The sequence below is a fragment of the Bemisia tabaci genome, chromosome 10 (assembly GCF_918797505.1).
Source record: "Bemisia tabaci chromosome 10, PGI_BMITA_v3".
Taxonomy (NCBI): Eukaryota; Metazoa; Arthropoda; class Insecta; order Hemiptera; family Aleyrodidae; genus Bemisia; species Bemisia tabaci.
In genome coordinates, this window is record NC_092802.1 from 15,482,545 (window position 1) to 15,499,322 (window position 16,778).

The following is a 16,778-nucleotide window of genomic DNA, read 5'->3' on the forward strand; positions in this document are numbered from 1 at the left end:
AGAAACACGATGGTCCCGCTGATTTTCTTTGAAATCAACTCCCAAGCTCAAAAAACGCTCTCAAGTTGAGGCCAAAGTGGAGGGGATATCCCACACTATCCTGAGAGTCAACGTCTACACCAAGAAAAACTTTCCAGGCAAAGATAGGGAGCAAATAAATTAGCAGGGTTGCCGTGTTTTCAGTTTTAGAGTCCCCAAATAAAGTGGCAGCCCTGTCAATGTATTTGCTCCCTATCTGTGCACTGGACCGGATTAAGGGGGTGGCCACATGGCGGCAAAATTTAGGGGGCGGCAAATTTTGCAATCTTTTTGAATGTAAGTATCAAAAAAAGAGAGAAGAAAATCGGATTCAGAAAATAAATTACAAACGAGAAAAGGCGACAAAATCTTTCATTTCCTGAGAGAAAAAGTATAGTAATTTCTAATTTTGTCGTCTTTCGGTGATACAAGAGACAGCACCTTTAATTAGTTGAGTTAAGAGAGAAACCAAACATGCAATTTGACCTGGAACGGAGCGGCGCGGCGGTCGGCATGAAACACATAGCGCCTACAAGACTGCATGAATACTTCACGCATTGCGGCAAACACACTGCGGTCAGCAGCAGTCGGCTTGAAACGCATATTGCCTACAAGACTACGTGAATACTTCACGCATTGCGCCAAACAGTGTGGTCAGCAGCGGTCGGCGTGAAACGCATAGCGCCTACAAGACTGCATGAATACCTTACGCATTGCGCCAACACAGTGCGGTCGGCGCGGCGGTGGAAGTTAAAATTTTTAACCATATTTATGTCTGTTCTTTCATGATTTTTTCGTTCTTTTTTATAAATGGAAGCCCTTGTCCAAACAGGGATGGGTTTACGGAACTGAACTTTTGTTAGTGTTGACAGGGCTTTTACAAAAAATGTGCCCAACACGAGTAAACGCGTCTTATACACCCCTCCCCCACCGGCGCGTTCACCTGATGGTTTTTACAGATTCGACAGATCACACAGGTGAGATTATATTGATATCGATTGGTTCAATATGTAACCACAGCCTCAAAAGTCAATTTAAAAATCTGAGGTAACGGGTCTTATGTGATCGAATTTTTATTCTCTCGAGTAGGTATCAAATGGCAATGAAAAGTGAAATTGTTAGGAATTTTCTCATTTTCAGCTTTTCTAAATTAAATCCTAAAATTTTTGTTCGAGGTTATGTTCTATTGTTTTGAACCAAACGATACATCGAACCACTGTCGAATACGATCTATTGATGTTTATAAAACAAATGAGAAGGGGGCGGGAAAATACAGGCGGCCCATGGGCGGCATGTAGGTAAATCCGGCTCTGTCCGTGCACAGAGAGTTTGTCTCGATGTAGACGTGGACTCTCAGGGTAGCGTGGGGTATCCCCTCCATTACGCCCTCAACTTTGAGAGCTTTTTTTGAGCTTGGGAGTTGATTTCAGGAAAAGCAGTGGCATTATTGCGTTTCTCGCGAACTTCTATGCAAGAATCAATAGTCAAATCGCAAAGTCCTCACACATGCAACATTTCCATCGCCGAGACCGGGTGGTGTGACTTACTGGTAGATGTCTGCGACGGCGGTGCCCATGATTGGTGTCGGACGGTTGGGTTCGGGGCTGGGGCCGGGGCTCTGGACGGTGGCGGTGGAGCTGTAACCGGGGTCGGTTTCAGCCTCTCGGCGAGGAAATAAGCTCGGTGGGCCTCGGCGCTACGGCTCAGCCGGTGCTCATGCTGCCGCTCGAGTTGCTCCAGGCGCACGCTCGCAGGGTCCACTCACCGATTACATGCCTCTGCAACAAACAACCCAAGTCCATCTTTCAGTTTTCCCTCAACTTAGACTTGGATTGCATTTTGCAAACAGGAACCACTAGCATTGCAATGTTGCTAAGATTGTGCAACTTCTTTTGTCTTGGAGGGAAAACCCGATTATCCATTAATAGTTTCTATTTTACTTGCTAAAAACTGTAAATTTAAGACAAAAATTACCATCTAAATTTCATAGTTTTTCACGATTTCCGCAATTTTATTGCAAAAGATGAAGTTGCACAATCTTAGCATCATTGCAATGCTAGTGGTTCCTTTTTGCAGAATGCAATCCACTTACAGTCCAGATTTGGGGGATCAAAATCCTACGAATAGCGGAAAAAATTGGGATACACCGGTTTTATTGTTTTAAGTTGTTCATTTGGGTATAAAGAACGCTCACAAAAAAGTCCCCATGAATCCGAGTTGTGCTAAGCCCAGGGGAGGGGGGGGGGGGTCAAATTGGGGTATTTTCGGGTTTTTCTTGACTTTAGCGCTTTAAATGTTGGCCTGAGCGCAAAAAAAGATTAGCCCAATTTCCACGAGTGGATTCGGTTGACTCTTTCGACCAAATTCTAATCAGAATTCATCCAGTCATTAGCCCAGGTAAATAACGAAAGGAGCCTGCTAAAAATCCCGGGTAGCAATGTTCTCAGTGATTCTTAAATAATTTTGACGCTGAATCCGAATTTCAACTTCGCACCGGAAACTTCGGGCCGGAAAGTTGCCAAATTTGGCAAAAATGGCCTAAAATTGGTTTTTAGGCGGATTATGGTCTGTAACTAGCTAGCGGAGAACTGATCTGACGACAAAATAGTTTATTTTCAAAATTAAGGCTCGTTAATCTTATACATAAATTTCCTATAAAATTGTTTCTATGCATTTTTTTGCTCAAGGCAAAATTTACTCAGCTGGAGAGTGCCATACTTCGGAAAAAGACCAGAAATTGACATTTTTCTCGGTGTTTTACTATTGCTTCCTTATCAGCGTCAAAAATTACATAAGAATCACTGAAAACATTGCTACACAGGATTTTTGCAGGCTATGGCCCTTTTTTTGGCTTATTTTTCTGGACTACAAGTCAAAATAAAATTCAAGAACTTTTCAAGAACTTTCCGCGAGTTTCTCAAGGACTGCCGACTGAACATTCAAGGACTACGTCGTAGTTTGAAGACATTTTATCGAGGATATTTACCCTAAAAAACAAAGGAGCCTCTTCCCTCCATCATTCTTCTCGACCGCATTAAAGCGATGTCGGACCTTTCGTAATGAGCAGCTCAAACAAATCCCGTTTTTTCGGCTTTCCGAAAAAAATTGTACGCGATGTAATAAAATTGAGATTATTTTCGAAATCAGCAGCAAAAAGTACGAGTGGTTTATGTTGAAAAGTAGGCAATTACATTTAAAAAAAAGACTTCCCCCTATCAACGCCAAACAGACGGATAGTATTTACATTGGATAACTGGACAAGATTTGGTCGTTTGATCGGAAAAACTATGGTATCAGGAAGGAAGGAATGGGAGAAATTTTGAGTGGGAAAAATTTTCCAACGGGATGTGAAAAACTGCAGACATTCTAGAACTTGCCGCTGAATAATACATATATTAAGATGAGAAAATTGTGTAGAATAGAATACCCAGCAATATTCAAGAGGAGTGAATTTTTAAAAAGGAGGGGGGAGGGAGGGGGGTTTCAAGGTCACCGAACTTTAAAATGTAAATCCGATGTAAAATCAGCCTACAAAGTTTGTTTTTACACGGATTAATTTTCAATCGATTTACATGGATTGGAACGTTGTCGAGGGGTACCTTGTTAAATTTGAAATTCATCATTCTAATTCATCGAAATAAGCCGCGCCCTAACGCTGCCGTGCTAAGGAAGAACGCCGTATGAAAATTCGAGAGTTGCCAATTTTAATCCATTAAAATGTTTATTCTTGAGAAAATTTATAAATATTTTTCCTTGAAATTTTCAGGCAATTTAGATCAAATTACGAACAAAATCATCTGAGAAATTGAAAGAAAAATATTAAAAAAAAATTTCTATGAATCAGCGACTTGTCAAAGGAAATTTGGCAACGCCTGAAGGCTCATACGGCGTTTATCCTCAGCACGGCAGAATGGACCGCTCGACAGGGTAAGAGCTCAAGCACTAAAACACAAGCGCAGGAAATTCCGAACTTGTTAAGCGAATTTTATTTAAAGTTCCGATCCTCATTGGGAAGTTCTGCCCCGGTTCGTCTCGTCAATCACCACCACTAGTGGACGCCGCTGCTACCGGATTCGACCAATCAGATCCGGTGGTTTTCGATGGATCGAACCTTCCTCAAAACCACTTCGCGAGGCGGTACCAAAATCACGCACCAACGTAGCGATTCGTTGGTCACCGAATCGGAAGTTTCGAACTAAAATAAAATGTTAGCTCGGAGGTTCGGGCGCAAAAGTAGTACCAGACCTCTAAATAAAATTCGCTTGTTGTTAGCAACTATGTTCGTCACTCTCCACCTTGCTGACTCTTATATCAGGGTTGCCACAGAATTTAGAAAATTAAATTCCCTGACATTTCCCTGACACATTTTGGTGAAATTCCCTGACAACCCTGGTAAAAATTGGCGATAGGAGCTGCGTTTCAAAATACCAGGAGTTCTTACAGCCGACTGAAGAAGGCTATTGAAAATCATATACCTGGCTGTAGAAAGCGGAGCAAATAATACAGCCGGGCTATACAAAGCTATAAAAAAGTATACAGTCGTGCTATAGTTCCTATCGCCGGGCTTCACACTTTATCGCCATTGGCTATAAAAGGCTTTAAGAAATTGTGTAGAAATTCGTGTGCTTTGGGAATCATTAAGTTTGATACGGAACTACCTTAATATTTACAAAACACACATTATACTTTCCTTTAAAACATATTTTTTTTTTTTCATCAATTAAAATGAGAATAGTTCAAAGTCCACACAGAGCGTGCAAACATTTCAAAATCATGAGTTGAAAATCGCTAACTCCGCGAGGTTAAATATTAGAGCCTAACACAAAGCGGAGCGGCGACACACTGGCGCCTACAAACCTAACAGGGATACTTCACGCATTGCGCAATGCGTGAAGTATCCCTATTAGGTTTGTAGGCGCCAATGCGCGTTGCGCGCTCTCTGCCCGCCCGCCGCGCCGCAGCGTGCCACGGCGTCTGAAGCAACTCTTTCACACCAGAGGTATTGCAAAGAATCATAAGAAATCGAAGACGCTCCAACATATTAAGAATGAGAGGCATCCTTCAAAAGTACGGAGCTTTCCTCGCAAAATAAATCAAGATACTACGGCACAAAAAGAGAGCGGTAGTCCAAAAACTAACTAAGTCCTAGTATCCGTATTTAGTAATGTTTAGCACAAACTTTATCGTCTAGCTGTTGCTTAATCGCCATCGGCTATAAAAGGCTATAAGAAATTGTACAGCCGGCTACAGAAGCTATTGGAAATCTTACAGCCGGCTTTAGGTCTACAGTATTTTGGAACACACATTCTACTGCCAATTTTTACCAGGGAATTGAAGATGTGACGGATGGTTACAAGGGCATAGTTAAAATACTTTTCAGGCAAAATTTCTAATTCGAAACCTCAAACCCATTCTAGAAAGCAAATGAAGGTGGTTTAACAAATTTTCCCTGACATTTCCCGCTTTTCCCAGACTTTTTAAAATTCCCTGTTTCCCGGTTTTCCCTGACAATTCCCGGTATTCCCTGACTGTGGCAACCCTGTTATAAACTTCACCGTATTTTTTCCTCAGGTGCGCGAGGTAAAGGAGCACTTACGCGACCTCTTAAAATAGCTAGGGATAAAACAATAATTGGATCAATCCGGGCGATTAACAACATCACCCACGTGACGTCATGGTTAATTAAGGACCGATCAATTTACGTCACTGTCCCGTCCACTTATTCAAGGCTCTCCTCGGTGTTGACGGGGGCAATGTCACGGCGTTTACGTCAGTGGCGTGGCGTGCTTTGGGATCTATCAATATTTCCCCATTTGAAGCTGTGGCAAATAAATTATTAAGGTGTTCGCTGCGAACACCCTGTCTATCGATACTTTTCCATAGGTTTAAACGGCCGATCAATCGATACATCGCAAAGCACGCCACGGCACTGGTTTGCGCAATGAATCCAGAGACAAGGAGAGACTCCATTAACTTCTTGGCGACAGGTGGGAACTTCTCCTTTCGGGGATTCAACATTTCCTCGTGGACAACAATTATCAGCCAGCAATGAAAATTATTGCAGTTAAGATGAAGATGTGCAAAAATCGGTCGATTTTACACAAGGAAAATGCAAATCGAGACGAATATTAGTTCATATTTGAAGCCTTCAAGCAAAGGTTCGTCGACGAGGCAAACCGCAAAACGCGCCTTCAAAGAGGTTGGGTAGATAACTATTCGTGCGCGTAAGGCGTTACATGCGTGTTGCGTCAAAAAAATGGAAGGAGAAGTGTCGTTGTTTGTGAACTGGGTTGGACGTAGTATTTCTTACTGCTTTTGCTGTTTGTGCTTTTGAAAAATTGGCCTGCGTCTCAGAGTAGGAGGTAATTAGTAATTCGTGCCCACTGAAAGTTCGATTAAAGTGGATTAAAAGCTGTCATTACGGGAGCCCGGAGCACTCCACACGATACATCGACATCGGGAGAAAAATAGGCATTTCCCATCCATCACTTAAACTTAAAATCATGTTTAACCCGTTCAGAGAGAAATAAAGCTATGTGAAAATAAAGCCCACCTGGATTTTAGATGGGACTAGACATAAAGTCGTTGGTCTAAAACAGAGTGACAAGTTTTCTTAGATTTCAAAATTCGCTGACTCATCGGGATTTTGGACATTAATTTCCTGACAGTCTTGTGTTCTTCCTCGGCACGATTTCTCGTAAAAATTCTTTTCATGGAAAATTTTGCTGCTATGAAGTCTCTTGAAATCGAAAAGATGAAATGTTTTGATGATTGGAAAACATTCTACGGTGCCCTAGCATTCCTGGACTGGACTTTCCTCTGGCTTTTCAGGAACTTCTCACTCAGTAAACATTCACCTTGGCATGGCTGCCGCCTACCCAATATTTGGGTGAAGCTATTTGATCTACCTGCCCAGGCATGAAAACTAAACAGTTTTCTCCTTATGGTGAAAAGGTGCCTGCTTCTTCTCAAAGACTTCTAGTACCGATGTCTTCCTTTCGCATAAGTTCAGGTTCACATAAAGTTTAGGTCGTGCAATCACTTCACAATTCTGTACCGCTAAAACTTGCGAGCGGCGAGGTGTACTGTCGTGCTGGGCAAAACACCATTTAAACGTTCGAAGGTAGCCAAATTTCCTCTGATGAAGTGCTTATTTTCAAGGAGAGTTAAGAATATTTTCTCTTGAAATTTTCAGATAATTTAGATTTGACTACGAGTAAAATTCCGTGAAAAACCAGAGAAAAGATGTTGGCAGATTTCCTAGAAAATTCGTATTTTATCAATGAAAATTTGGCAACGTCTGAAGGCGTGTAGTTTTTCTGACACTGCCCGCGTTCCGCTCTTACGAAATCCACACACTCTGGATTTGTAAACAGAAGACCACGAGTAACAAACGTTCTACCGGTGCGCAGTGGCGAGGCGTGCTTGGCGATACATCGATTGATCCTGCCATTAAAACCTATAGAAAAGGATCGATAAACAGGTTGTTCGCAACGAACACCTTAACAATCGATTCTTTACTATAGCTTCAAATGGGAAAATATCGATAATCGATCAATCACGCCTCACCGCTGCGTTCCACGTCGGAATTGGCTTGTGAACACCTCGTGTAAACAAAGCAAACTGAAATCGCTGACTCGCAAAGAAACGAAGAGAAGAAAGAGCATCTCGTGAAATAAAAGCTTTGTGGGAATGTTGGTGGGGGGAGGGAGGGGGGGTCCGGAGAAAGAAGCTAGAAATCCATCACGTATAAGACCACAATTCTGCCGTGCTAAGGAAGAACGCCGTATGAACATTCGAGAGTTGCCAAATTTCCCCGAAAAAACATATATTTTTGAGGAAAGCTATGCTTATTTTTCCTTTAAAATTTCAGATATTTTAGATTGAATCGTCAACAAAATTGTCTGAAGCTTTTGAAGTTTCCATAGTTTGTCCAACCTCCCCTATTGACGCGATCCATTGTGCGGCGGCGATGGAATTGTCCTGTCAGCACGACCTTCCGACGACGGAGGAAATTGCGACCTTGGAGTTGACGCTGAATGGAGAATTTGAATGATTACGTCACGTTTTGATGCTTTTACCGAATTTCGCCAAATTCGATCGAAGAATCAACCCGGGGCGCAGAAACTTCCCGATTGGGACGTTATCAGTTGAACTAATTTGATCAAGTTTACCTGTAATTGTCTTCAAATCGCATCCCGAACTTCACTCACTGGCTAAAGTTTAATTTTATTCTGTGAGAACCCAATCAAAATTCTTGATGAAAGCAAAATTTTGGGCATTTCGGGTGAAACCACGACAGGGTGTCAAGTTTTTTTTCATTTCGGAAAATCATGATTTTTCCTGATTTTTGACTGCTAAATCCTGATTTTTTGCGAAGAAAAATTTGGAGAAAAATTGGCGAATGTAACTTCACAAAAACAGCTGTATACAAAAATCCGATCGGACGGCCGACTTTTCTCAAATCCTGATTTAACGACCGATTTTTTCTCAAATCCTGATGAAATCGGGATTAAATCCTGATTGACGTCAAATCCTGATACAATTGGGAAAATCCTGATGCTAGACACCCTGCACGATATTTCACCTGCATAAAATTTGCAGCTCTGACGGACACTGTAAAGCTAGAAATCTCCGCTTCTGACTAAAATTTGACAATGTTTCAAGATGAATATCAAATATCGGGGCACAAACAGATGATTGATCTTACCACACTTCCTTGTCACCATCACATACCATTGTTAAGATTAGTATTCTGATGATCTAACAAGTATCGATGAGATCGAAACAATTTCGCAATCCACTTGTTATTCACAGTTTCCCTGTCAATAGATAATTGAATCTGGATCCATTCTTCCAAAAGGATTATAGGATTTCCATCGACAGACGTGGATCTCTCAATGTATAAACCTGACAAATTCTTATTTGATGAGCCCTGAACTCCATTACAATGCCTACAATCTAGAGCTCATTGGATACCAGACATATTCGGTTTTGACGTTAACACGAGTACTTGATTAACCAGACAGCCAAGGGCGATGATGCGAGAACAAACCTATCGAAAGACACTTGTCGCTCGATAAGAACCGTCGAAAAATTAGGTTTCGCAACGAGACAAATGTAACGCGACGTCCTGAATGAGATTTACGATTTGAATCTTTACTATGAAATTTCGCAAGAAAAAGTGGCTGAACCACTGCCGACGGCTTGATTGATCGATATATTTTAAGGACGTTGCCACTCGAATCCACAATCGTAAACAAACAAAAGCTCAAATGAATCAGTGAGTTCGAAAACACACCAACTCGGGAAAAAAAAAATTGTTCAGGAAACACCAAAAACTGCGCAGTGGGCGAAGAAGTTAGTTTAAGAAAAACCTTTTTGGTGCCAAAGGACAAGTAGCTAGAGACTTTGTAAAGCACCCAGTTGAAATCGCACACCATGTTTGATGACAGCGAATAAGCGTTTAAAAATTTCCGAGTTTTGTGTTTTCGTTCTCACCGACTTTCAGATACTGATTTTTCATAGTCTGCCCCGAAAAATTCATATTTTTCGACCTGAATACCGCTTAAATATTTAGATAACTTGTTGGTACAAAGTATACTGAACCGAAAAAAGAAAACCGCAAAATCGGATGGTTTTCCTTGTTGCATACTCCAGCCTCTGAAAAATATTAAATATATCACAACCTCGTAAAATTTTATGAAATATTTCACTGAAATTTCCAATATTTCTTTTCTTTCTTACGTTCCATGCCACCTTGTATGAAGACACCCAAAACTTTCAAGAACTTTCCTAACTAAACCTAGGTACCGCCTAAACAAAGAAACATGATGCACGATACCATAACTCCGAATTCTTTTCAAAAACCCGGAACGGGGGAGGAAGGGGGCTGCCTGTTTCTCCCCTCCTTCCCGAACGCTTACGAACAATTAAAAAGCACTAAAATGTTATCGCGTACGGCGCCCCTCTTCGCAACGCTGCCCAAGACCGTCTCGGTACTAATTGACGAACTTGAATGGGGGAACTTGGGACGCCTCACCACCCCCTCCGTGCGGCCACGTGGTCGATGATAGAAGGGTCCAGATGTCAACTTACTGTCGCAAAGGCCAACGATTCGATTGAGACGGACGCGAGACTTTTATAGGCTTCCGACGCTGGTGCCAAGTTGAGGACAACAAATTCTTGATCGAGCGGTTTTGGACAGTACGGGCTGCTTTGCCACGGAATGATGGAAATGTCTGGGTGTCTATCCGCAGGGTGTACTGGAAAAAAACACATTGGATCTAGAGTCCAGACTCTTAAAAACATCGACAAGAAAAAGTACTCTTGATTCAATCTGAATCTAGCTTAAATCAAGAACCAAGCCTCTTAATTTCAGCGGATTTCCTTTTGATTCAAGCAAAAATCCGATTGAATCAAGAGTATTTTTTCTTGTCAATGTTTTCAAAAGTCTGGACTCTGGATCCAATGTGCTTTTTTTTTCCAGTGTGTCAACTGAAATAGGTTGGTCAAAAATCAGTACTTTCACGGTACTTTTTCAGTACATCCCCAGGAAATTCGGTACCTTTTCAACAGAAAAAAGTGTTTTTTCAGTACCTACATTTGACGAAATTCGAAACATTTCGAAAATTTGAAATTCTCGCTCGAGATGCGAGAAAAATGAGGGAGACACTAAATTTCATTCTTGGCTTGAAGATTGACTGACTGTGCAGTCGCGATCTTGCAGGCAAATACTTCTCTAGGAATCAACCCATAGGGGATTGAATATTTTTCAGTGGTATGAAGGAAAAAATTCCGGACCTCCTTGTAGAATTTCCGCACTTCTTTAGCACTTCCAGACCGCCATTAAAAATTCAGTGCCATTTCCGGACCTTCCGGAAATTCCGGACTGGTAGACACCCTGATCCGTCTTTATGCCGCGGGAAGAGAAAACTTCAGTTCATTAAGAGCACCGAAGTTCTCGGCGTGGATAGCCGAACTCCGGATCCGGAAACCAAGGTATTCTTTCTGGCCATGGTGAGATTCGTACTCTTCACCGAAAACTTCGCGATGTACCGATTGATCGGCCGTTAAAACCTATCAAAAAGGATCGATAAAAAGGGTGTTCGCAACGAACACCTTAAAAATCGATCTTTTACCATGGCTTCAAATGGGGAAATATCGATAATCGACTATTCACGCCTCGCCACTGAGAGGAACGATTCTCACGGAACACGCGTTCAACTCATAAATGATAAAACAAATTGCGGACTTACCGCAGATAGATGTTCGCTCTTCAAAAAGTGTGGTTTAGAGTATAATTTACTAGACAGGGTGACAAATTTTCTGGGATTTCAAAATTAACTGACATTCCAGGGGTTTCGAACTTAAAATTTCCTAACTTTACAAAACAATTTTGGCATGATTTCTTGGAATAATAAAATTCTCCCTAGGTAGGAAAAATTATGGGATGAAGTTCCTAGAAATTTAAAAAAATGCGATCTCCCGGCTGGAAGAGGAAAATTAAATGTTTCGCGGCTAAAGTCCCTGACTTTTCAGGGATGGGCGAAATTCCCTAACTTGTCCCAGAATTACCTTGTTTTTTGAGAACTCATCACCCTGCGAATGTTTCAATCTGTCATGTTCAAAGCTTAAAATTGTTGGGTTTAAAATTCAATTTTTCGCCCTCTAAGAGAATCACGAAAGAGACGAATAAATCAGAAAGGGGCTGGCGGAATTTTAAACACCCCCCCCCCCCTTATCAACTCAATTACTGCTTTGATTTAACACAGTAAAAATTGGAGAGGTTCCACCGAGACTCGAACTCGGATCGCTGGATTCAAAGTCCAGAGTGCTCACCATTACACCATGGAACCCACGATACGTGGCTCGAGAGAATTTAATAAATTTTGCTGATCCTCAGAAATTCCGTACTTGGTAATCAGTTAGAAGCTCTGTTTTAACTGATCACCGAGCTGGCGAGCATGACGAGTTTATGAATTCTCATCACGATTCGAACGAGACTGTTAGGACCAAAGTAAGCAAAAGCACCAAAGCTATGAATAATTGCAGCAACTCATTATGCATTTCCTTCAAATTGCGGATAGCGATTCACACAACAGACCTTTACACCTAGCCCCACCCAACCCTGATTTTTTGAGGCCTTTTTCGGGCATGATTCTTTAAAAAATGCTCCAGACGATTCTTTAAATTTTTTGCCATTTACCAGATGACCTCTGGATCGATAGGCAAGGATGGCGATTAGGTGTCGCAGAGCGCCCGAGCGCGCTGTAAAGCGACTCGAATGTATGTATGTATTCTTTAAAAAATCTCTCTGAATGTCTTTCTCCGATTTCTCTTCTCATCACCGAAAAATTTTAAGGGTAAAGCCTCTTGAATTTGAAAAAACGCAATGTTTTGGCTGGTTCCACAGACAAAATTTCCTGAATTCTCTTTGAACAAAATTCCCTAACTTTCCAAGATCTTGACGCCCTGTCTCCTTATGAGCGCATAAAATATGTTTCTCATTCAGGGTGTCTAGCAATTTTCAAAAAAAAAAAATTCCTGGAATTTCCCTGATTTCCCTGACAAAAACGGCCAAAAAACCGGGGAAAAATTCAAAATTCCCTGGCAGGCGGATAAAATAATTCCCTAACATTTCCCTGAGAAAAAGGAAAAAATTCCTGATTTTTCGACGCGTTTAAACTGATCAGATGTAAGTAAGAATGTTTTCAATGTTTTAGGAATGTAATAAATAGAGCAAAATATATGACGCCTAACCTTATGCGTGATATTTTTGCATTATTCTTAAAGTTTAGAAGACATCAGCAGAAATTCTGATAGAAATTTTGGTAGAAATTTCCGCATAAGGAAAATTCGCGAAACAATTTCCGGAAAATCTGCGTTTTCCGATTTCACTGACGTTTCCTTGTCACGAAAATCGCTAGCAAAATAAAATTCCCCGACATGCCAAATTTTTGCAGATTTTCTGCCTATCTATAACTCTATCAAGGTTATTTCTAATTAGGTGTAAAAAAAAATTCCGCAGGTAAATTGTGCCCTTTGGCCTGAGGGTCGTACAGGGTCTCTACTAAAAAAACTGGCCAAAAATCAGTAATTTTTCAGTTCTTTCCCAAAAAATTCAGTACATCCTCATCAGAAAAATTCAGTGCTATTGCAGTACCTCCATTTGACGAAATTCGAAAAATTTCAACAATTTGAATTTCTCGCTCAGCAATGATAACAGTTCCAGGCCTCCTTGCAAAATTACCGCACTTTTTCAATACTCCCGGACCGCCCTTAAAAAATCAGTACTATTTCCGGACATGTAGACACCTTAGTAATAAAATAATACACTGGAAAAAAAAAAAAAAACACATTGGATCTTGAGTCCAGACTCTTGAAAACATTGACAAGAAAAATACTCTTGATTCCATCAGATTTAAGCTTAAATCAAAAGGAAATCCGCTCAAATTAAGAGGTTTGATTCTTGATTTAAGCTTAAATCTGATTGAATCAAGAGTATTTTTTCGTGTCGGAGTTTTTAAGAGCCTGGACTCTAGATCCAATGTGTTTTTTTTCCCAGTGTAAAACAGATTTCATACACTCAAAAAAACCCATCTTCTTAGAATAATAATTTCCCTTCGTTAAAAATGTCCTTAAAATTCCTCATTTACTAAGCCTACAGACAGAAAAAGTTTTTAACGTATTACATTTCCACTGATAAGGAACGAAACTCGATCCACCCAGATCATCCGACAACGCAGCGCGGCGGCAATGAATGAGTTCCACGCTCTCCGCATCCGATGTCTGATGAGACGAGCCATTTGTTTTGATTTAACAAGCCTGTCATCGAGGAGTATCGAGTAACTTTGTTGCAGACATTACCCAGCAACCCGATTCGATACGTGAAAACACACAATTCATTTCCATCGCTCACAACGCAGGACCGAGGCGTTCAAAATGAGACCACTAACAAGCCACAAAAACAGGAAAATTGAAAGTTGAAGGAGAAGGGTATAAGCGACGGGGGAATTCCGTAGCACTTGCGCCCTTTTTCATGAGAGTCGTTCGATTATTGAGCACGTGCATACTTTGTTCCGCTGAAACGGTAGCGAAACCTCCGTAGCAAAGGGAGCGACAATTTCAATTTTGTACTGCGCGGGAAATCGCGCGATAAGCTGTTCTCGATATTGCCCTTTGAGGAAAAACGCTGTAACTGCATTTAAAATTTTATTATTACTTCATCGATATTCTTTCTGGATATACTGTTAAATCTACTTCAAAACGTTTATTGGTCCTTCGGGTACTAATACCTGAACACTCTTGAAACGGCGGCGTGGCGTGCTTTGCGATACATCGACTGATCGATTCTTTAAAATAAATGGAAAAGGATCGATAAACAGGGTGCGCAACGAACACCTTAATAATAGATTCCTTACTACAGCTTCGTATGGGAAAATATCGATAATCGATCTTCACGCGTCGCCACTGGTGCTATAGCGTAATGCGGTGCTTTGGAACTTCGGGAATTGTCCTAAAATTCAGAATTTATCAGTCGATCGATCGATCGATGAACCAAATCTCATGGAAAGTACGCCCCTGTAATTTTATGCCCTGATTCATAAATGGACACATTTATGCTAAAAGGAACTAAGTGCGTAAGGGTTGCGTGTAAAATAGTTCCTTTTAGCATAAATACGTCCAAATGATCTAAAGAAAATCGGAATCTCACTTTAAAGAGGGGGTTTGGGGGTGTTTCGGCTCCTGTAGTCTGACCGTTTGACCCTGGATCACACTGGGGAAAAAAACACATTGGATCTAGAGTCCAGACTCTTGAAAACATTCACAAGAAAAAATACTCTTGATTCAATCAGATTTAAGGTTAAATCAAAAGGAAACCCGCTCAAATTAAGAGGCTTGGTTCTTGATTTAGGCTTAAATCTGATTGAATCAAGAGTATTTTTCTCGTCGATGTTTTTAAGAGTCTGGACTCTAGATCCAATGTGTTTTTTTTTTCCAGTGCTGGATCACCCTGTAGATTCACTTTAAACGCGACATCTAGGCAGCAGATCCGTTGGTTCCTGTAGAGACAAGCGCCAACAATTACACGGCGCTTGCCGTCAGAGGTCATTGCAAATCGAAGTTATCACACATCGCGGAATGTATCGTAAGAGCACTTTGTTTTATTTTACGAAATCATATTTCGAATCATAACCAGCGCGCGTGGGGAAATAAGGATTTATGGATTTATCTTCCGCGTATCGAGTGATTGTGATTGTGACTTCAATTTTCACGGGCCTCCGTTGTCTTTTTCTTGGAGAGCTTTGCAACTATTTCCGTCTCTCGTCAACTTGTTGACTATGATCCTTCTCGATCTTTTTTCGTCAGGTGTGCGAAGTAAATAAGCACTTACGGGATTTCTCGAAATAGCCGGGGATATAACAATGATTGACTCAACCCGGGCGATTGTCAACACCATCGCTGTCGGTTGCGTGGCGTGCTTCGCGATGTATCGATTGATCTGCCATTTAAACTTATGGAAAAGGGTCGATCATCCGGGTGTTCGCAACGAACGCCTTAATAATCGATTCTTTACCATAGCTTCAAATGGGGAAATATCGATTGATCATTTACGCTTCGCCACTAATCGCTATTACGTTACGGTCAATTAAACACCGATCAATCCACCTCACTGTCCCGTTCACTTATCTAAAGTTCTGCCCAGCGTCGAAAAAGGGAAACATCAGAAGCAGCCACGATTTTTCAATGATTGGCATCATGATTCGCACCAAGAGGTGTGAGAAGAAATGGAGATGTTGCCTATGTGAGGAATTCGCGATTTAACTGTTGATTCTTATGTTTAAGTTCGCGAAAAACACAATGCTGCCACTGGTTTTCTCTGATATCAACTCCCAAGCTCAAAAAAGCTCTCAAGTTGAGGCAAAAATGGATGGGATATCCCACGCTATCCTGAGAGTCCACCTCTACATCAAGACAAACTCTCCATGCAAAGATAGGGAGCAAATACATTAGCAGGGTTGCCGTGTTTTCAGTTTTGGAATCCCCAAATAAAGTGGCAGCCCTGTCAATGTATTTGCTCCCTATCTTTGCATGGAGAGTTTGTCTTGATGTAGATGGGGACTCTCAGGATAGCGTGGGATATCCCATCCATTTTTGCCTCAACTTGAGAGCTTTTTTTGAGCTTGGGAGTTGATTACAGGGAAAACCAGTGGCACCATCGTGTTTCTCGCAAACTTTTACGTAAAAATCAACAGTCAAATCGCAAATTCCTCACACATGCAACATCTCCATTTCCCGGTTTAAACACCGACTCCTTGGAAACATTCCCTAGGGACAAACGACAATCGGGGATAATTGGGGATAATCGGGGACGTTGGGAACCGGTAGACACCCTGCTGATGAACCACGGTGTTTCCCGAGTTTTCCAGGACCTGGACGCTGCGCTTCCTTTTACCGGTCTAAAAAAAAAAACAATTAGTTGACAGAGACGGCAACTTTCATATTTTCACGTGGCGCTTTTATTCCGCGTGGTAACATCATTATTCGCCCGAATTTTCCCGCTCCCATGGGACCCGGAAATTTTGACAGCGCCTTGAGCTGTCACGTGGCGGGAGGAGTGGAGAGGGGGTGACTGTCCGGAGCACGCTGGTGCGCTAAGGAAAAACGCCGTACGAGCCTTCAGGCGCTGCCAAATTTCATTCAATAAATGGGTTTTTGCTGGAAAACTTTTAGGGTGTTTTCTTCCCAATTTTTTA

General features: G+C 41.5%; 1 protein-coding gene and 1 non-coding gene across 4 annotated transcripts in view; both read right to left on the bottom strand.

The window, feature by feature from the left end:
- The window catches only part of LOC109037691 (facilitated trehalose transporter Tret1), a 124,699-nt gene that overhangs the window by 22,342 nt on the left and 85,579 nt on the right, over positions 1-16,778 (bottom strand). For 2 of the 3 annotated variants that reach the window (XM_019052474.2, XM_019052476.2), the window contains exon 3: positions 1,566-1,796. The exons of the other annotated variant lie outside the window; for it this stretch is intronic. In XM_019052474.2, the coding sequence (XP_018908019.1) occupies positions 1,566-1,594 (29 nt within the window). In that variant the 5' untranslated portion in view covers positions 1,595-1,796. The remainder of the gene's footprint in view (positions 1-1,565; positions 1,797-16,778) is intronic. 3 annotated transcript variants of the gene reach the window in all.
- On the bottom strand, positions 11,805-11,876 carry TRNAQ-UUG (transfer RNA glutamine (anticodon UUG)). The gene has a single exon. It is a non-coding gene; the product is annotated as a tRNA-Gln (tRNA).